The sequence below is a fragment of the Schistocerca cancellata genome, chromosome 2 (genome assembly GCF_023864275.1).
Source record: "Schistocerca cancellata isolate TAMUIC-IGC-003103 chromosome 2, iqSchCanc2.1, whole genome shotgun sequence".
Classification (NCBI taxonomy): domain Eukaryota; kingdom Metazoa; phylum Arthropoda; class Insecta; order Orthoptera; family Acrididae; genus Schistocerca; species Schistocerca cancellata.
The window spans coordinates 977,691,570-977,713,199 of NC_064627.1; the positions used below are offsets into that span (position 1 = coordinate 977,691,570).

A 21,630-nucleotide genomic window follows, 5' to 3' on the forward strand; every position below is an offset into this window, starting at 1 on the left:
TAAGCTGCAGCTATAATGGTGCTCTCAGATGAAGTGGGCACTAGGAACTCTAATTACAGGCTTCACGTTTTGTTAAATCACTTTCTGGGTGCTAAAAAGTAAATAGAGAGCCAGTGTTGAGAACGGCGAAAGACAGCATTAACAACATTCTAAAAGCCTGAAACTGATTCAACATGCAAGCATTTATACAGCAAAATTTTAATTTGCACGAAGTTACTCGCCGCCCCACAAATGGATTCTTGGTCAGTGAATCAAATAAATGTGTTACTGACTGAGTCATTTCCATAATAACAATAAAGTAAACCCCAATTCAAAAACTGTCAAAACATTGATCAGCTACGTAAAAATCATAGCCTCCTTTCAGACTTAATAGTTGCTCTTTGCTATAAATTGTGAACAAATCCACTCTATTTGCCTGTGGAATAATTATATTGTATTTATCGTTCTGTGTTATTAATGTGTGTCAGCTAGTTACTCAGTAATCTGAAATGAATTGTGTTGGTGTCCACATTTGAATACTTACACGATTTGAAAGTGTTTCTTTCAGTGGGAGCAAGTTCTGGTTTAACTATGCTACCAGGCAGATAGTTGAAGTAATTAGGGGAAACAGTAACTGTCAAAACTGACCAAAGACTACTGTGGAAGTTTGTATCTAAATGAGACTTCGTAGAAATACCAAACACAGAGATCATAGTACCATTTTGAGATGTTATGTAGATCAGTAAAGAATGTGCACATTGAACTTTCATCTGAGTGACAGAATAATCAGTGTTTAGCATAATATGTGTCAGCAGAATTGAGTGGAACCAAACTTGACAAACAATACCATCATATCAGGACAGCACAACTAACATTACCTGATTCTTTTCATTAAATTACACAGCAGTATTACTGTTTTGAAATCAAGCCCGAGATGCAATATCCTTATGCATTAATACTACTGTGTCAACTCTGCATAAATGCCAGATGAGAATACAGAAGTCCAACAATGATTGTCATATCTCACTTTATCTGCCATCACTAAAACGACTTGATAGCATTGAGATTTTGAACATATTATCTTCACATTATGAAATTCATAGTAATAATATATATAATTTTTTAATTATATGTCCTCTGATCTACACTAGGTCTCAAGAGTTCCCCTTCCCTTCCAAAAAGGTCTGTAATACTTGTTTATAATTATATACAACCTGTGAAAATTAATTTTGTTCCTGTTAATCAAGAAGTAAAAGAAAAAAGGATGAAGGTGCTATATTCAAAAGTTATTGTACTGACAAAAGTTTTGACTTTATTAAAATACCACAATTAATTGCAATAGAACAACATGTTCTTGTTTCAGAAACATAATGAATACTTGGTCAACAGGCAATTCTGTCTGTTCAGTGTATAGTTATCTTCGGAGTGACATAATTTAATCAACTAAACTGATTACATATTTGATCTGTAACATCATTTAACTCACTGTAAATAAATCAATGAGAGCAGGTACTTAATAAAAAGAAAATGCACATAGCTAAGAATATAGAGATTGACCTGTAGGGATCTAAATAAAAATTTCTTTCAGTTAAATTAATTTAGAGTATGTGTAACATATATTACTGTATAATGTGTAATTTAAGTCCTGAACAATTTTATTAAATGATTTGATTTCACAATACTCAAACAATTTTTATATAAATATAAAGTTTGAAATGAATGTCAAAGGTCTTAGGACAACCACGAACTTCTAATGACTGTGGCACAGAACAATAGGAGTGCTCAGTCTTTCAGAAGACAATGTCAACATAAAATACATATACAAGTCAAAGTATCTCAGTCTAACGCAGTTGCAACACAGCACACAAGGCAGAGCATAATCTTCTTCACTGTCCGAGCTCCACATTTACGGATGAGACATCATTGAAGGATGCACTTTTCCATGTTGACACAGACTAGAAGGTTCTTCTTGTGTCCACTCAGAACAATGCACACTCTCCAGATGTATTTTGGGAATAGAATCAGCTCAAGTATCTATTTTGATGAGCTGTTGTAGTGGGGTTTACTTCTTCACAGAGAAGCCATCACCTGTGGGGTCGAGGATCCAGGGATAGTTGTTGGGGCACTCCATGCACGTGAAGAGCCGCAGTGTCTCACCAGGAAGCTCACGTGTCGTCAGTGGGCAAGCGTTGGGCAGTGAACAATATGGTTGACCCTTAACGTCACACTTTTCCTTCCATTCCTGGAAGTCTCGAAGCCCAGTCAGCTCTGTGGGGTTTTGCATCCACTGGATCACCTGTATAGAAGATCAAGTGTGGTTAGCTTTTCCATTAGTGTAATGTGCAAATGTTTGTCACTACGTTCCAATGAATTTTCAGTTTTTTTCAGATAGTGATACTTATTTACACAGATATTTTAAAAAAGAATTTGAAATTCTGGATTAAAGGAGGATCCTGATTTAAGGCAGTCAGCTGATGTGTGTGCTGTACATAAGTCACTCAGAACACACTTTTCTTGCAGAACAGGAAATGAACAACATCTAACTTCATGCTACTTCCTCATGAAAATTTATACCTTTGTGAGCAAGTCATTCATTGAATTATGTTGCTAAAACATTAAACTGACTTAACAATACACTCAGGATCTGTACTCTCTACAACTACAATTTAATCTACATTTGTCATTTTCCTTTATTCAGTTGCTTATCAGTTTACAGCAAGTATTAAATGTAAATTGTATAAGGACAGCTGGAAGTACCAAAAAACAGCTGAAATCACTAAAATTGAACACATTCCATGGCCTGATGAAATCCTTATCAGATTCTACACAGAATTTGCAGTCAATTTAGCCCATCTTTTAAATATAATCAACTGTAGATCCCTCAAACAAAAAACTATGCTCAGTATTTGGAAAAATTGTAGGTCACTCCTGTTTACAAAAAGGTACCAGAAGTGATCCACAAAATTATTGTCCAATATCCTTGACATCCATTGGTTGTAGAATCTTGGAATATATTCTGAGCACAAATATAAAAAGGTATCTCAAACAGGGTTATTTCTTCCATGCTAACCATCATGGATTCCAAAAATACTGATCATGTGAAATCAAACTTCTACTTTTCTCACACAACATCCTGAAGGCCATAGATCAAGGCAGTCTGGTGGATGCAGTATACCTCAATTTCCAATAAGCGTTTGACTGAGTACTGCATCTGCACTTATTATCAAAGTACCACTGCATGGGATGTCAAGAGAAATTTGTGACTGGATTGAGTATTTTTTGGCAGGAACGACACAATATGTTACCTTCGATGGAGTGTCATTAACAGACATAGAAGTACCTTCAGGTGTGCCCCTGGGAAGTGTTTTGGAGCTCTTGTTGTTCATGTTCTATATTAATGACGTGGATGATATTAACAGTAACCTCAGATTTTTTAGAGACTATGCAGTTATCTGTAATGAAGTACTGTCTGAAAGAAGCTGCATAAATATTCAGTCAGATCTTGATAAGATTTCAGAGTGTTGCGAAGATTGGCAACTTGCTTTAAATGTTCAGGTATGTAAAATTGTGCATGTGGCAAAATGAAAAAAGTGATGTGTTATGACAACAATAGCAATGTCATAGTTGGAACTGTTACTCTCATACAAATATCTGGGTGTAACATTTTGTAGTGATATGAAATGGAATGACCATATAGACTCTTGTCATAGGTAAAGCTGGGGACAAACTTTAGTTTATTTGTAGAATACTAGCGAAATGCAATCACTCTGCAGAGGAGATTGTTTATAAGTCACAAGCATGACACGTACTAGAATACTGCTCGTGTATGTGGGACCTATACCAAATAGGACTAACAGGAGATATTGAATGCAGAGAAGTGCAGTATGACTGGTCACAGGTTTGTCTCACCCTTGGGAGAGTTACAGAGATGCTGAAGAAACAGAACATGCAGACACTTGAAGAAACACACAGACTATTCTGGGAAAGCCAACTCACAAAGTTTCAAGAAACTGCTTTAAATGATGACTACTACGATGCATTGCTCCCGTAGAGTCTGTGAGGACAAGGCTACATTAATTACACTGCTTATAGAGGCATTCCAACTGTCATTCTTCCTGCACTCCACACATGAAGGGAATAGGAAGAAGCCCTAATAACTAGTACAATCGGAAATATCCTCTGCAACGCACTTTATTATGATTTGTGGAGAATGGATGTAGATGTGCTACTGTTATTTGGACAGATCTGTAAACTACTTTTTAACACCTGTGCTCCTTCTTGGTAAAAAGACTTTTCACTTTGTAGTAATATGAAGAGGTGGTCAGAGCAATGACTCATAATAATATATTTTCTTGATTCACATTTTCTCAGGAAACGCAGTTATCTGTAGGAACAAATCATTTCTAATGTAAAAAGGAACCTGGATATTTCTCTGAAAGTTTCTCAAATGATACTTGTCATTAAAACATTCAAGAACTGATGGTATCATTTGCATAGTAGTTATCTCAACATTTCATTGCTGAATTGTCATTTGTGTTGATGCTAGTATTTGAAAATGTGTGTTTTGATCATGCGACTGAAAAATGATATAATGCTGAAGGAACTCATTGCTACTCTCACATTAAAATTTTTATTCTCCAGTATGATGTGGGTGTACAAGGGGTCGTAATAAAATTTTGATTATCACTTTGGAAAAATGAAGTTATGTAATTAATTTTTGGTTTCCTTACAGGTACATGACTGCAGAACTGAAGTACACTGACATCCTCAGCTACAGTATCATAGCATGCCACCAAGGAGCCAAAATAAAATGGTGCATGCCATATCCAGGTACTGAGGAAGCTTCAAATGAAGTCCCTCCCACCCCCTGCCCACCGCCAACCTGCCACCCCCGCTAACACACCTTAGGCCCTCCTTCTGTAAATCTCAACATGACCAGGAAACTTGATAGCAATCGACCAATGTGCTGGGCAATTACACATTATTTTGATGTTACTTCCCAGTAAGCTTCAAGTGAGACTATCTTCTCCCCACTTTATCAGTGGGCGCCTATTTCAATGTGTACAAGGACTAGAGACCTGCACTTGCTAATTAACAAACTGGTAACTTAATTTTTTTGAACTGATAATCAAAACTTTATGGCTACCCCTCATATTTAAATGGACGTTTGAAGTCTCGCGTTTTTAATCAATAAAAATTAATTACGATTAAGGTGTACACTCACCTGAAGCATGGTGACGAAGTAGACGTCGTTCCTTTCAAGCATTTCCTGGATGAACTTGATAAGTTCATCCTTGAATTCCTTCTTGCTCTTGAGCCAGGAGGCATGGAAGTGCAGACCGAGAGGGGCACGGTTGGAGTTGAAGTGCCTGTTGAAGTTGTGCCTGAGGAGACGGGCGAACTGTTCTCCAGTCTGGATGTTGGAGCAGGAGTCGACCATGTGACAACCGGGCAGCGACTCGTCGAACGTGGGGTCATCTCTGCGGTCGAGCTCGTTCATCACCATCTCCCAGACCGGGTGGCTACGGCTGGGGCAGTTGTGGGCGTTGCCGTTGCACTTGTGCGGCATGCGGAAGTACAGCGTGTACGGCCAGATGGGCACTCGGCCGAGCGGCGCCGTGATGGACGCGTCGTACACGAAGAACTGGTCGGCCATCATCTCGAACTGCTTGTTGCCGCCGACGCGCAAGTAGGGCGCGCGCATGCCGATGATGGAGCCGTCCGTGATGTTGGCGAAGCGCTCGACGATGAGGCGGGAGCCAGCCATCTCAGCCAGCCAGTCGTCGTACGAACCCTGAGGAAGAACTTCAGTGTCAGCTAGCTATTCTGAACATGCACGTAATAAACGGAAGTGCGTGTGGCGAAGCTATTAATTTACAGTGTACCACCATTCAGGGACAAGATACATATTACGAAAGGTTGACTCTAGCTTTTACAGAAACCAGACTGTGAGTCGAAGGACATAAAAGAAATAGTTAAAAAGTAAGTGAGAGTGTTGTAGCCTGTACTAAAGTTATTCAGTCTGCAGACTGAAACAGTAATATAGGAAACCAAAGAGAAATTTGGATACGGAGAAGAAAATAAATTCTTCGAGATTCGCCCATGATATTGTAATTCTGTCAGAGGCGCCAAACGACTTGGAAGATCAGTTGAACGGAATGATTAATGTAGAGAAAAAGAGAAAACAAGATGACTGTCACGAAAACTGAGACAAAGGACAATGGAATGTGCCAAAGTAGTAGATGAGTTTTGAATCTTTGGGAAGCAAAACAACTGCCAATGGCTGAAGTAGAGAGGGTTTACAATGCATGCTGGTAATAGCAGTAAAAAAATATATTTCTCAAAAACATAAATTTGTTGACATCGAGTATAAATCAACGTGTTTGGAAAAAAACCGGGCCGGCTGGTGTGGCCGAGCGGTTCTAGACGCTTCAGTCTGGAACCGCGCGACCGCTACGGTCGCAGGTTCGAATCCTGCCTCGGGCATGGATGTGTATGATGTCCTTAGGTTAATTAGGTTTAAGTAGTTCTAAGTTCTAGGGGACTGATGACCTCAGAAGTTAAGTCCCATAGTGCTCAGAGCCATTTGAACCATTAAAAAAAAAAAAAAAAAAGAAAAAAAGAAAAAAAAACGCGTAATTTTGCGGCGGGAAACAAATAACGCATTGTCACGTAGCTGATCAGTTAGTTTTTGCTTGGACTTTCTTTTATGTATTGTATTTACAAAGCTCAACACAAAAATCGTGACAGCGACCCGTATTATAACAAATGAGCAATTATTTCCTGTAGTATGTATGATCGCTCGCACGGAAACAGATCCATGATTTCTTAAGTATCCGAATGCAGCTTACACAGATTATTGCCTATTCACAACTTCCACCTCTTGTATAATACGTTATATGTTTAACTTTTGCAAGAATATCGTTTTCCCCTGATGTTAGTGTCTTAGGGTGGCAGTTTCTAAAACAAAGTCGCTTTTCGCTGCGGCAGAAACTTCTCATGAAATTTCAATCACCAACTTTTCTCTTCAGAGCGTGAAAATATTTTATTGGCACCCACCTACATAGGGAAAAATAACCATCACCGTAAAATAAGAGGAATCAGAACTCGCACGGGAAGATTTAAATGTTCGTTTCTCCTGCGCGCTGTTCGAGAGTGGAACAGTAGAAAAGTAGTTTAAAGGTTGTTCGATGAACCCTCTGCCAGGCACTTAATTGTGGATTGCAGAGTAGTGATTTAGATACAGATGTACCAGAATTGACTGTAAAGAGAGGTGTGTACAAATCACGAAATTTTGTCTTGTTTAACGATTCGGTTTACACTTGTGTAGAGTGGTCACGTTCCAAGTTTAACGGCATGTCAGGCGGTACATTTCATGCCCCAGCAGATTTTGTATTGTTGAAATGAGGACGGACGTTAAAAATGTGTATCAAGGCATGAGTTTGGGCTATTATGTTTTTCTCCGTGACTCGTAAAAAAACTAGCGCGCCATATCAGCACCTACAACTAAATTTTTCTGCACGACGTCGTTACAGAGAATGAAATTATGCAAAAGCGGAAAAACGCTACACTTCTGCTGTGGACTGTCGTTACATGGATTAGGGCTGTGTAATTTGTTCATGAACTTCTTGGGACGCATGCCAGTTGGATTCACCGAGCGAATCTGCGAAGTGGTAAAACAGTGGATCCGTATTTTGGAGGAAGGCGGTACAAACCCCATCTAGCTAGCCAGCTTTAGGTTTTCCTTACTTTCATAAAACCACTTACTGCGAAAGCCGGGATGGTGCGTTTGAAACGGTACGGCAGATTGCCTTCCCCAATCTGAGCTTGTGTTTCGTCTGTAATGACCCAAATGTCGTCGGGACGCTAAGCCCTAAACTTCCTTCCTTTTCCAGTCGGCTTTGCGTCAGCTATATCTGCAAAACCTCCACCTCTTAAACACTGCATATTTTTTTATTTTTAAATACACTTAAAATTGCCACTACGGACGAAGCTTCCTTCAGGGGCGGCTGGCAAAAAAAAAAAAAAAAAAAAAAAAAAAAAAAAAAAAAAAAAAAAAGTGGTCGTTCGTTGTAGGCTACAAATCTTGGGAGCAAAAGACATAGAAACGTGTTGCGTGACAGACGGCGGGGCGCGTTTGCTGGAATCGCGTGCCGCTAAACGCTCTGCTGGCCCGCACGCGCCGCTGGCTCTGCGGTTGCCCGGCCTGGGAAGTGGGACGCACGCCTTGGCGCCTCTGAGCTCGGAGGGACCGCGAGATCTGCAGCCAGACCGCTGAGCTACGTCGCGCAAGTGCTCTACTCACACGCACTTATTCCTGTTCCTAATTAACTAACGGATGCGGCACTTTTGTCCACGTGGGTTGCTGATTAGCCCTCACATGGTGTGAGCTCAGGAAAAACATACTATATGTATGGGGTCTCTTTTGACTCCAAGGTGATCCTAGCAGCTATGTGGAAGTATGTCTGCAGGCTTTCGTGGTCGTTGCCACTAAAGGCAAAATCTGGGTTGTTAGGCCGCGTCACATTTCCTCTAAAAAATCGACGTTTCGACCCCTCTGCTGCGATCTTCTTCAGGATCTTCCGGTGTCCACTATTACTAGAACAATGTCAGAGACTAGTGTCGCGTTAATTCTCTGCGTATTTGCTGGATTCTTTCTCGAAGAAGTGCTTGGCTCTACGAGAAGATCCTGAAGAAGATCCCAACAGAGGGGCCGAAACGCCGATTATTTAGTGGAAATATGACGCGGCCTAACAACCCAGGAGATTTTAACTTCATATGGAAATAAAATGTAAAATATTTCCTCAAAAATAATAATGACTTATAGTGAGGCATTGTTGCACGCTATAATTAAGGTGTTTCTCTTGATTTATTAGCCTTTATTCAGCAGATTTTGTGCATTTATCAGGTAACTGGTCTCACAATCTACGGCGGTGCACACTTATATCCTGTACTGTCCATGTTTCGAAGGAATGTACATCTTGAATGGACACCGTCTCCTCAAAGCACACAGGTGCTCATCAACCGTAATATAAGGCCCGTGGCTGTAAGACGAAATGCATTCATCAATGAAAATTTCGAGCTCGGCCCACGTAGGTTCAGCTTTTGATCCAGAACCTGCTTTTTCTTTATCCTCTTGCAAGTTTATCATCGAACCGGACTCGCAGCAGAATATAACGAAATCTTGAACAGCTCATTGTGGCTCGAAAACGGGTAAGCCATGCTCATCTGATCGAAATTCGCTCAAAGGTTTCCAATGTACCATGTGTGAACCAGTTATTATTAGTAGACCAAAGCATGCCTGTAGTTATGTACGGTCACGTTCAATTCTGCGTTCAAGATATGGGTGTAGAATTTTACGTCTTTTGCACTACTATTAGCATTGCTGTGACACCCTGCATGCGATCAGTGATAAAAAGTCTGAGACAATGTGCCCTTGTCTGAATTTGTAGTCTGAGGTGACGTGGAATAAGCGTAGTTTCACGTATTACACTCCTGGAAGCCTCCTTGTACACGTCATATGTTACCTGTCCACTTCTGAATGCAAAAGTAGGCCCACTAGTTTCCTGAATACCACTATCGTCTTTTGAACGTTCATTAACGTTCATCTCATCTCCGATCTGTATATCTTCCTGTCACACCTACATCAGCATCACTGTCATCCCCATTTCCAAACTTTGATTCATTGTCATTATCACTTTTATGTATATATGCTAAAACCTGCTCGAGCCTCTAGACCCTTTCAAAGCGTATATCATGATCCATTACGAGTAAACTATAATACCACGAGTTAGTCCAACAAAACGTAATTCCTAACCCTGAATTTGTTCCAAACATGCATGTGTATGTATTTTCTACGAATTAATTAAAACAATGGACAAAGAAATTTTGATTGAGAAGGTGCACTGTTGTCAAGTTTTTATTTTCGTAATAAAACTGAAATATAACATTGAAAATCACATATCATACCTGGGGCATCTCCTGACCCGCAGGAAAAATTTCTAATTATTGTACCATGAACCGTGATATAACCGCTAATGTTTTGCCCATTTATTATAAAAAGGCCTAAAAAGCATATCTTGAGGATAAGAACACTATGTCCACGGTAAAACTCTTTCTTTGTAGTTAAAATAGCCTTGGGGTCGAAGAAGACCACAGACTACCAACCAAGGGTTAAGGCTTAACGGAACAGTACATTTCTCCACCGGCTGTTGATGTCGACGCTAGTAATCGGAGTCATTATTATTTCAAATAGTTCGACAACTGTTCCTACGATGCTGAATGAAAGTATTTACTGCTCACGGTCACGTCGAAGCCGATGTTTCATTTACAGTTGTTAACATAATAGGAAAACGGCCTGTTAGGTGCTTCAAATTTGATGTTTCTTTTGCACATGTGCGAACTTTTGAACAAATCCGACAGATGCCAAAGTCGTAGTCAAACATCAAAATGGCGTCTACGCAAGACGCTCGTTACAAGCAATGTGCTGAAATTGAACTCTTGGCTGCGAAAAAAGGATCCGTGATTAACATTGAAAAACGTTTTTGTGCAGTCCATGGTAATGATACAGTAGAGAGGAGTACTGTTGGACGACGGGTAAAGAGACTTCAACTGTCAGCAAGTACAGAAACTGATCTCTATGATTGGCCACATTCGGGACGTCTCATGGTAGCCACAGCATACATGGTGAATCGCGACGATGTCATCATTCGTGCAGACCAGCGCATCCCACCTCCACAAATGGTTCTACAGCTATTGGTGAGCATTAGAAGTGTGAATGCAGTAATTGAAGCTCTCGAATATTCAAAGGTGTGCTCCAAATGGATTACACGAAGACTCCTAACGGACTACGAGATTCAAAGAAAGCGATTTCATCTGAACTGGAGGAGCTGTTTGAGGCCAATGGAGAGGCCCTTCTGTTACGGAACGTTACAAGGTGAAGAAACCTGGGTGCATCATTTTGAACCGGAAACAAAACATTCACTGGAGTGGCACCACCAAGAATCACCAAAACAAAAGAAATTCAAGGCAGCTTCCTGCGCTGCAAAGTCATGATAGTGATGGTGTCAAATGGCTCTGAGCACCATGGGACTCAACATCTTAGGTCATAAGTCCCCTAGAACTTAGAACTACTTAAACCTAACTAACCTAAGGACATCAAACACACCCATGCCCGAGGCAGGATTCGAACCTGCGACCGTAGCAGTCCCGCGGTTCCGGACTGCAGCGCCAGAACCGCTAGACCACCGCGGCCGGCATGATGGTGTCATTCTCGTAGATGTGTTGCCAAAATGGTTAATGGTCATTGCTTCATCCACTTTACAGCCCAGACCTGCCGCCCTCGGACTTCCATCTGTATGGCCCAAATAAGGATTCTCTACCTGGTACACACTTTCAAAATAATGACAGCGTAATTCTTGCTGTGAAAACTTGGCTGCGAGCACAGGGTAACAGCTTTTACCAACAGGCAATACATGCTGTTACACAGTGCTAACGTAAAGTCATAGAACGAGGTGGAGAGGATTGATAAAATTGTATGTGTAATGGAAATGTTGACTGATATTGGCACCAAATTTCTAAATCTGAAGAATAAAAATGTTCAGCGAAAAAAGTGGAGGGGCATTATTCATTGAACGATGCTGGTAGTTTCAGCGTAATCATAAGAGTTTCTCGCGATTCAGGACACGAGTACAGAACGAAATCAGTGCCATGGATCAGGGCCTAGGTGGAAAACATCATTTCTTTAGCGCTAAATGTAATGAATGTATCTAGCAGACCACCCTCTTCTCCTACCATAAGCAGGGAGAGGAAATAATTTCATCCACTACAAACTATAATTTTTGGGAAGTCTTTAACTGTGTCAACAATAATTTAAATAATAAAGTTGATGCACATGTATGTTTTTTATCACACGTGACAACACGTTTCGAGAATTTATTTGCATTTTAGAGTGCTGTGAGAGTTTGCATATTTTTCGGATCTTCTACCCGTGTGTGTGGTGCTCTGCCCCCGCTTTTTGTAGTCGTCTCTTTTATATTCTTAAGATTATTGTGCCTCGCTCACGATGCAGAAATTCGCACTCCCCAATTTCACAGTACTCAAATCTGGAAACAGATTATTGAAACGCGTTGTGCTAAACAAGACAAAGAAATATATTTCTGCTGGGTACTGGGACCTGTTGGAATCCGCAGCAACGAAATGGCAGGTGCAGCAGCTAAACTGGCACGTAAGAGAAACAAGCAGTATTACTGGGGAAAGCTATAGTCACGGACAGATGGGAAGAAGAATGGCGTCAAGTGGATGGGATAAAGCTCTGATTGGTTAAACCAAGCATCCGGCCGTAGAGCAAGACGAAACAAGGCGAGAGGAAGAGAGTAGCTCGCCCCCTCGTAAGGCAGTGGCTGGCCTTCAGCCAACGGAATCCTCCTTCGACAAGAAAAGCCTCCTGTGTATGGCGCCTGTGGTGTTAACGTAACTATGTGCTCATATTTTTGTGGAGTAGTTTGCGTGTTGGACAGAGGACAGGGAATGGTTCGACGGAAGACCTGCTCTTTCGGTTATTCACTTTTTGTAACGAAATCTCTCTCATATCTAAATTCCCTATTAGGCAAACGTACAGTATGAGCTGATGTTAACCACTTGAGAATCGCTACGTTTATAGCTTTTATATTCCTGTTTAGTGTATTATTATATCACTTATACTTCAATTTATAACTTGTAACATTTTAATTTTTGTTATAAAAAATCGGTATTTTCAGTTTCCTTCCTGAAAAGCTTTAAGTGCTATTCAAAAAAGGCTAATAACTGCGAGCGCCCGAATACCGAAAACCCATCCATCCGGAAGATATGATTTCAGAAGACGTGCTTTAGGGCTACGCTATCACGGATCAGTTAAAGACATGTGCCATCTCTGATGACAGCGACGACGACGACAAGATGTTAAATTCTAACCTTCCTTGTAACGACAATGAACGTGTCAACCTGACTGATCGGCGAAATCTTCTAGTGCTTCATCCTGCGTTCTTCCCTTTTTATCCCTCATTCCAAAGAGCGACAAACAGGACTAAAAAAGGAGCATCTAGCGAGAGCATAAAATTACTGCTTAATTCCAGTCCTTTCACGTCTCTTAGCTTTGTTCGACTGACCACTGACAGTCATTTGCAAACAGTTTTTCTGTACAAGTGACACGCTGACTAATACTCTTGTATGTATTTAATTTATTCAGATAGTTACAAAGTGTTTCATTAAAAAATAATCCGCAATTAAGTGAAAATAAGTAAAATGTTTCCCCTAACTAACATTTAAAAAAAGCACTCGTCTGCAGGCCACAAGTGGCCCATCGGGACCATCCGACCGCCGTGTCATCTTCAGCTGAGGATGCGGATAGGAGGTGCGTGTGGTCAGCACACCGGTCTCCCAGTCGAACTATCACTAAAACATTGAGCTCGTATTTAGGAGGAGCAAGGTTTAGCTTTCCCCGTCTGATCACACAAATTTAGATTTTCGTGGTTACCCTAAATCACTTCTCGGGAAAGATTCTTTTGAGCAGGCCACGGCCCGTTACCTACGACATCCTTGTCCAGACGAGCAAGTGCCCCCATCCATCACGACCTAGTTGTCACCGTGTGGTTAACTCTAACCTGTGCAAGCTTCTTCATCTCCCAGTACTTACTGCAACCTACATCCTTCTGAATCTGCTTAGTGTATTCATCTCTTGTTCTCCTCTACGATTTTTACCATCCACGCTGCCCTCCAATGCTAAATTTGTGATTCCTTGATGCCTCAGAACATGTCCTACCAACCGGTCCCTTCTTCTTGTCAAGTTGACCCACAAACTCCTCTTCTCCTCAATTCTATTCAGTACCTCCTCATTAGCTATGTGATATACCCATCTAATCTTCACCATTCATCTGTAGCACCACATTTCGAAAGCTTCTATTCTCTTCTTGTCTAAACTATTTATCGTCCATGTTTCACTTCCATACATGGCTACACTCCATACAAATACTTTCAGAAACGTCTTCCTGAGACTTAAATCTATACTCGATGTTAACAAATTTCTCTTCTTCGGAAATGCTTTCCTTGCCATTGCAAGTCTACCTTTTACATCCTCTCTACTTCGACCATCGTCAGTTATTTTGCTCCCGAAATAGCAAAACTCCTTTACTACTTTAAGTGCCTCATTTCCTAATCTAATTCCCTCAGCGTCACCCGACTTAATTCGACTACATTCCATTATCCTCGTTATACCGCGTCATATTCCTCTTCAAACTTTCGAAAGGCCTGAAGAAAATACGACGCCGCCCAAGAATTAGGAAGGTTCTACCGCCAGTGTCAACGGCCACGAGAGCCCTCGGATTTACGTATATACACGGTGTTCCTTCTAAGTATAGTCAGGCGCATTTTCTCTTGTGTTTCGGTAGATATTTGCAACTTCGTTTCTGCAAGGTCCAGCTGGAGTCAGTCCAAGCGAATACTTCTTTTTAAGTCTTTTACGTGACGCCCATAGTCGACGGAAACCGTCGGTTTGTTTCCGTTACAAACAACATGCTTTTTAAACCGGAATTTAATGTGCCCGTTCGATAGAGCGATCCAAAATATTAATCTAGTGCGATATTTGTTTTATCGGTATGTATTAACAGGGACGATAAAACTGGAAGAATAACCAGTACCCCAGCGGCTACCGCCATGCAGCAGCGCTGCTCATTCGCTGTTGGAGTATTGACTCTTCTCCTTGTGTGCTGCCCCTGTTAATACATGTCGATGAAACAAAAATCGCACTAAAATAATTCTGGACCGCTCTAGCGAATGCGCGCGTAAAATTCAGCTTTCCGTCGATAATGGGCTTCGCATGAAAGCTTTGATGAGCACTATTTGTTAGGGCTGACTCCAGATACACTCTGAAAAAACGGAATTGCAAATACATGCCGAAACACCGTAGAACATGCGCCTGACAACTGTTAGGAGGTACAACCTGTTTAATCTTTCTTGTTGTTAGTAGTATAATTATTTCCTATTTTAAAACTATTTTTTCATAGCAGACTTGGCGTCATATTTCATGGTCAGTTATGGGATCAGCTGCCTTTATCTCTTTATTTATTTTTGAAGCAGTAATTACCTGCAGAAATTAATGAAGAAATTTACGTCAGCGAAACTGAGAAATAGCTTATCTGTTGCCGTGAATCAAATTAGCCCATTTCGGGGAGTATACTAACCTCTGTCTTTTTTTTTTTTTTTTTTTTTTTTTTTCGTGATCTGAACCTGTGAACCCATAGAGAAAACGTTTCTGTACGCTGCAGCAGATGGCGTCAGCTGTGGCAGGATACTAAAGACAAGAGCCCTCGTACCTGAGTCCAGTAATTGGGGTCATCCTTGTGAGTGAGCGAGAAGACGCCGATCTCGTGCCCACGACGGTGCAAGTCCTGCACGGCCGAGTAGTTGGTGTACTTGTGCGAGACGAAGAACGTGCCACGGATCTGGCAGCCGTTCGGGTTGTTGCGCTGGCCGTTGAAGACCTCCTCGTACAGGTCGATGTTGTCCACGTTGACGGCACCGTTGAACGTCAGTGTGATCATCTGTGGCACCTGCAACAAGAGAGGGCGTTGATATTGAAGAGGACGTTACTGTCAGCATTTTCAAAACACGTCTTCTATGAGAGGCTGTTTGAATGCCGGCAGTAACAGGTTATCAAATATGTATATGGAAATGAAAGTTTACATGCAGCTATGTACCGCTATCCAGGTTGAAGGAGATCTGATGGCATTGCTTTCAATCTATTTTGTTCTCAGAATTATGTAGATAGTTCAGGTTGGAAGTAGGATGTAGTGGTAAAGCATCCGCATTCAGAATTTTCAAACAACTTACGGGAATTTAGCCAGGTAATATTTACAGCGATTGCCCTTCAAACAACTTATAGGAATTCAGCCATGTAATATTTACAGCGGTCGCTGTAAATATTACCTGGCTGAATTCCCGTAAGTTGTTTGAAAGGCAGTCACTGTAAATATTACCTTGCTGAATTACCATAAGTTGTTTGAAAATTGAATACGCCAGGAGAAACTCAGATCTTGCATTGAGAATGCAAGCAGTTCTCTGTGTAAAAAAGTTTTCAAATATGGCTGCTTGAAATCGATTGTTCAGATTACAAATGTTTTAAAAATGTTTATTAGAAGTCTGCTCATTATTTTCAAAACTGCATTAAATTAGATCAGATTTGTCTAATCACTGAAGTTACTCTTTATTATCGAATATAGAACTGAAAGGGAATTTAGTTTTGTATTCCCTGCATAGGAGGCGCAAAAAACTTCCTTCTCCGTTAAAGTGTCCGATTCAATGCAATATATCAATTTTAAACTAATTAGAAATTTTATAAGGTAACTGTTTTTTAATAAAGCTGTAGTTACACAGCTGATGGCTCAGAGATGCATTTCTTTAAATTAATTATGAAATTATTAAATAAACGTAACCTTAGGTACCCTGTAAAATCCTAGAAAATTCCTAAAACACAGAGATGGTTTTTCAGCAAAATGTATATGATTTATGGTGATAGTTTAATCTCATGGTATAAAATTATTCTGTCGTGTATTTTCAAGAGCAAACCACAGATCTTAATCATCTGCGCCGAGTTAAATCTGTATGCCACATTGAAGCTCGAACTCAGATAGCTGCCTTTGTAGGGGTTCCATGGCTCACTCGAAGTCTCATAATGCCGGTATCCCTCCTTTATGCCTTTCAAACATATTCTTCGAAGAGTAAAATGATTTCAATATTATACAATCGTACTGTACCAAGATTTTCATCTCTCCTGAGTCTGTGCTCTATAGACACAAATTATCGAATTTACGACCAAATAAATAAATATTTTCAAAATCTACATTTGTAAAAAACTGTATTGGAAAAGAAGTGTCCTTTTACATTGTGCAAACATTTAGTCTTTGCGTCGGGCAGCACATGAAACCTGAGCTCTCTCGAGATTTTGACTCAAATCAGTTTGCAATTTCACAGGTTGCCATAACGGATGGGTTTTTCGTGTCTATTACTGTGAAACTGCAAGTGAGTTTGAGCCACAGTTTCCAAAGAGCTCTGGTTTCATATTTATAACAGTGCTAAAGCTGAAGTTCACCAAAATTGTGCTTATGCATCAGTGCGTCCCTCTATGTTTCAATGACTGTAAAACAACAATTCAGATCTGAAACGTGTCTGCTACGGCTTGCGTGCAGAACGTATTGGATACCTTGTGCGTCGCCTTTATCGACGATATACTCAGCTAAGACTAGGGAATACGGGCCAGGACAGGCCACATCGCGTGGTGGCTGTGTGCTGGTGACGTACCTGGTTGGGTTCTATGCTGCCGGGGATCCTGGTGCCGTCAGCGGAGCAGAAGCAGTCTGGCAGCACGCACTGCGTGGGGTCGCAGTCTGGCGCACGGTTAGGGTCCGTCTCCACGGCTGCGGCAAGAACGCAGAGGCAAACATGTCAGAATCAGGAGCGTGGCAAAGTCAAACTGTCTACAGCGAAGGACAGCAACCAGTAACTCATTCTTATTACTAATAATATGTCTGTAAGCTACGAGCGAAATTAATGCATCTACTCTGAAGCGGAGTTTGTATATAAAACGCTTATCGTTAAAATTAAACGTGGAGCTTTGTGATGTGAATTTATTACGACAAGCAGACGGCGTACGGTCTCTGCATATTTCACGCACAGGCTGAAAAGAACACGCATCGGACAGTGCCGAAGCAGCCAGATACGCTTAATAACGTAATTCGTTGCAAAGGACGTCCCACTGACGAATCGAGAACACAGAAACGAGCCTGTGGTCCGTCCGTTATTTATACGACGACTACGGCAATGGGCTTGCGACTTTGCATGTTGCCGATCTTGCGCATGGACTACTCAGTTTGTACGTGGGCTATCCACAAAGTACATTACGCTTTTGGAATTAAAAATAAATAAAGTATTGGAAATTTTTTTATTATATACAGATGAAAGCCACACTTCAATACTACTTTTCTACAAAGTTGCCATTTAAATTAAGGCACTTATCATAGCGATGGACGAGCTTGGAAATTCCTTCGTCGTAAAATTCGGCCGCCTGCGCCTTCAACCACGTGGTTACCTCTTCTTGAAGCTGTGCGTCGTCATCAAAACGCTGCATAGCGAACCACTTCTTCATTGCTGGGAGTAAGTGGAAGTCGCTCGGTGCCAGGTCGGGACTGTAAGGCGGATGAGGAAACAACTCTCACTTAAAAGATTCGAGAACTTCACGAGTGGCATTTGCCGTGTGGGCCCGGGCGTTGTCGTGAATCAGCAAGACCTTTGAGCCCAACTTTCCCCTGCGCTTGTTTTGTATTGCTCTTCTGAGGTTGTGCAGAGTTTGGCAATACCTTTGAGAGTTTATTGTAGTGCCTCTTTCCAGGAAATCCACAAAAATCGTATTTCTACCGGGTTACTGATTAACCACGTGGTTGAAGGCGCAGGCGGCCGAATTTTACGACGAAGGAATTTGCAAGCTCGTTCATCGCTACGATAAGTGCCTTAATTTAAATGGCAACTATGTAGAAAAGTAGTATTTAAGTGTGGCTTTAATCTGTATATAATAAAAAAATTTTTCCAATACTTTATTTATTTTTAATTCCAAAACTTAATGTACTTTGTGGATAGCCCTCGTATATTTTGCTTATTTTTTTCATAGTTCCACACAACTTCTTCCTGTTTTCTCGATTGATCTGTTTTCAGTTTTTCAAGGCCTATCCACTGTGCCAACTTATAACTAAATCTGAGGGGGGTGCGATGGGGAGGTTCCCTTGTCAGATGTTAAGTCCCATAGTGCTCAGAACCATTTGAACCTTAGTGTTTTGCACTAACGGCTTGCTTTGGTATAAGAAATGATGGTTAAATGACAGAGCCTAAGCTAGGAAATCGACGAGGAATTTCGTACGCGTGTGGCGAGAGCAGAGGGGCGTGGGCGCGCGCGCTGACATTCTGCAGGGCCGGCGCGTTGCACAACGCGGCAGCCCGGCTGCCTTGCGCGGACCACGCCCTGGCAGTCACGTTCCGCGGCGCCCCCCCCCCCTCTCCCCACCGCCCACAGCTCCCCAGCACGTGATCCGCGCCCGCGCGTATCCGGATGCGGCCTGCCTCAAAACACCATTGCGCCTTTCTCGGGTGCAGAATATTCTTGGCGTCCACTGGGAAAAACCCTACGTCGTGATGCCGTTTCTACAATGTCCCGTGTATATTATGCGATCAAAAGTATGCGGACACACATCATCATCATCATCATCATGAGTGTTCTTTCCTAGGACAGGTCTTCACATGTTTCTATCTCTCCATGCTGTCCTGTCATTTCCTACCGTATTCGTTCTCTTATAATTGTGTCATATCATACTGTCAACCAACTGGTATCTTCTGCGTCCTCTTCTTCTTCTTCCATTCACCGTTCCTTCCACACCATCCATCAGTAAACAATCTCTCCTCATCCAAAATCCAAGCAAACTGTGTTTCCTCTTCCTGATTTCCTTTAAAATTTCACTCTCCTCCTTCACTTCTTCACCTACTGATTTCTCACCATGTCTACCCATTTTATCCCTTTCATCCTGTTCCAAATCCACGACTCAGATGCTTCTATTTTTATTTCTTCCTCTTTCCTCAGTGTTCATGTCTTGGCTCCGTCTAATGCCGCGCTCCACTGAAGCACTTCGCCAGTCTCTTCCTCAGGTCCCTGTCCATGCATCCCCATAGATGCCTCCTCTTCTTATTAAATGCCTCCTCGGCAATTGTTATACGTGTTTTCGCGTTCCTGTTACATCTCATTTCCGTCGGTAATAATGTTTCCCAGATATCTGAAAACACTAATTTGCTCTATATCTTTCTGTCCTAACTTTATAGTAGTTCTTACTTTTCTTTCACTAATCACCATATATTTTGTCTTTTTCTTACTAATTCTCATTCCGGATTCCTCACAAGTCTTACTCAATTCTTTTAACATCCCTGTCATAGTTATTTTGCTCTCCACCAATAACACCATATCACCCGCAAATCGAATACATGCTATCCTCCTACCACCAACCCGCACTCCTCTATTTTGTTTCACAAATTTCTGAGTAATACGCTCCAAATATACTTTAAACAGTATTAGGGACAGAATGCAGCTTCGCTCACTCTCCTTCCAGTGGTGCTTTGCTCTGTTATCCCCTTCCCAACCTGTACTCGATTTTGTGTTGTAGGTATAGGTTTTTAATCAGCCTCCTACTACTCCAATCGACACCATTCTTCCTTAGAATATCCATCAATTTATTCCACTGCATTCTATCAAAAGCTCTCCCCAACTCAGTGTATCTCTCGGACACCTAGTAGTGCATCTAAATATGGGATGTGTGCCTCTCTGCTGGGGACACTTTCAATGAGCTGTCTGAATGTCTGTGAAGGCTCTATTTTGTTTCACACATTTCAGAATAATACGCTTCAAATATATGATAAACATTATTAGGGAGAGAGTGCAGCTTCGCTCACTCCCATTCCAGTTGTGCTTTCCTCTGTTATCTCCTTCTCAATCTGTACTCGATTTTGTGTTGTAGCTATAGATTTTTAACCAGCCTTCTACCCATTCAGTTGACACCATTCTTCCTTAGAACGTCCATTAATTTATTCGGCCGCACTCTATCAAAGGCTTTCCCCGAGTCAGTGAAAACAGTGTAAACTTCTCTTCCTCTGTCCATGTATCTCTCGGACACGTAATAGCGGACCTTAATATGGGATGTGTGCCCCACTGCTGCGGACACTTTCAATGAGCTGTCTGACTGTGTGTGGAGTAGCGGCAGCCCATTCTTCCTCAAGAGCCGAAACCAGAGAACGTATTGATGTTGGACGCTGGGATCTGGAGTGCTGTCGAAGTTCTGACTGGTCTCAGAGGTGTTACATCAGATTCACGACGGGACTATAGACAGGTCATTCCATGTTATTGTCCACAAACTATTGTCCCACAGGTACTACTTTATGACTGGTTGCACTGAGACACTGAATCAAACAGTCATCGCCTCCGAACGGTTCCTTTACTGCAAGCTTATAGCGTTTTCTTAAGCGCAATAAGGGGCTCACAACCTAACCACAAAAACACCCCCTTACTGTAACACTATCTTACCTGTACTTGACTGTTGTCATTACACAAGATGGCAGCTAAAATACTCCTGGCTTTCTCCAAATCCAAATCATTCCATCGGATTGCCACAGGGTATATGGACCACTGTACCCCAACTCCTTTCAGATAGTTATTGTGATAATTGGACTGCTGGTAGCACTGCTATGCTTGACGGTCCTTGTGCATCAGTGCATGAAAGCTACCTGGTTTTGATTTAGAGTTTTCACTTCACGATCACATCACTAACAGTCGACTTGGCCTGCTTTAGAAGGGTTGAAATGTCCCCGATGGGTTTGCTTTTCAGACGGTATCCAGTGCCTAGGCCACGTCGCAAGTCGCTGAGCTCAATTTGCCACCCATTCTGCTGTTACTGTTTTCTGCTGACAACGAGAAACTCCTCATCTCCTTTTATACTGGCGGGTCTGCCTCTCGTGACATCTAGCGGTCAGTTGCGCGTTACAAAGGAGTGTTTGGAAATTTTTGATCTCATTATTTATCTGTAAGCCTCTGTT

The 21,630-nt window shown here is 41.6% G+C and overlaps 1 protein-coding gene across 2 annotated transcripts in view; it reads right to left on the bottom strand.

Annotated features, from left to right (window-relative positions):
• Window positions 1–1,265: 1,265 nt before the first annotated feature.
• The window catches only part of LOC126162958 (chitin deacetylase 1), a 41,472-nt gene continuing 21,107 nt past the window's right edge, over window positions 1,266–21,630 (bottom strand). For both annotated transcript variants that reach the window (XM_049919795.1, XM_049919794.1), the window contains exons 5-8: window positions 17,311–17,426; window positions 15,327–15,563; window positions 5,204–5,773; window positions 1,266–2,275 (exon numbers count right to left, since the gene is read on the bottom strand). In XM_049919795.1, coding sequence (XP_049775752.1) covers window positions 2,042–2,275; window positions 5,204–5,773; window positions 15,327–15,563; window positions 17,311–17,426 — 1,157 coding nt within the window. In that variant the 3' untranslated portion in view covers window positions 1,266–2,041. The remainder of the gene's footprint in view (window positions 2,276–5,203; window positions 5,774–15,326; window positions 15,564–17,310; window positions 17,427–21,630) is intronic.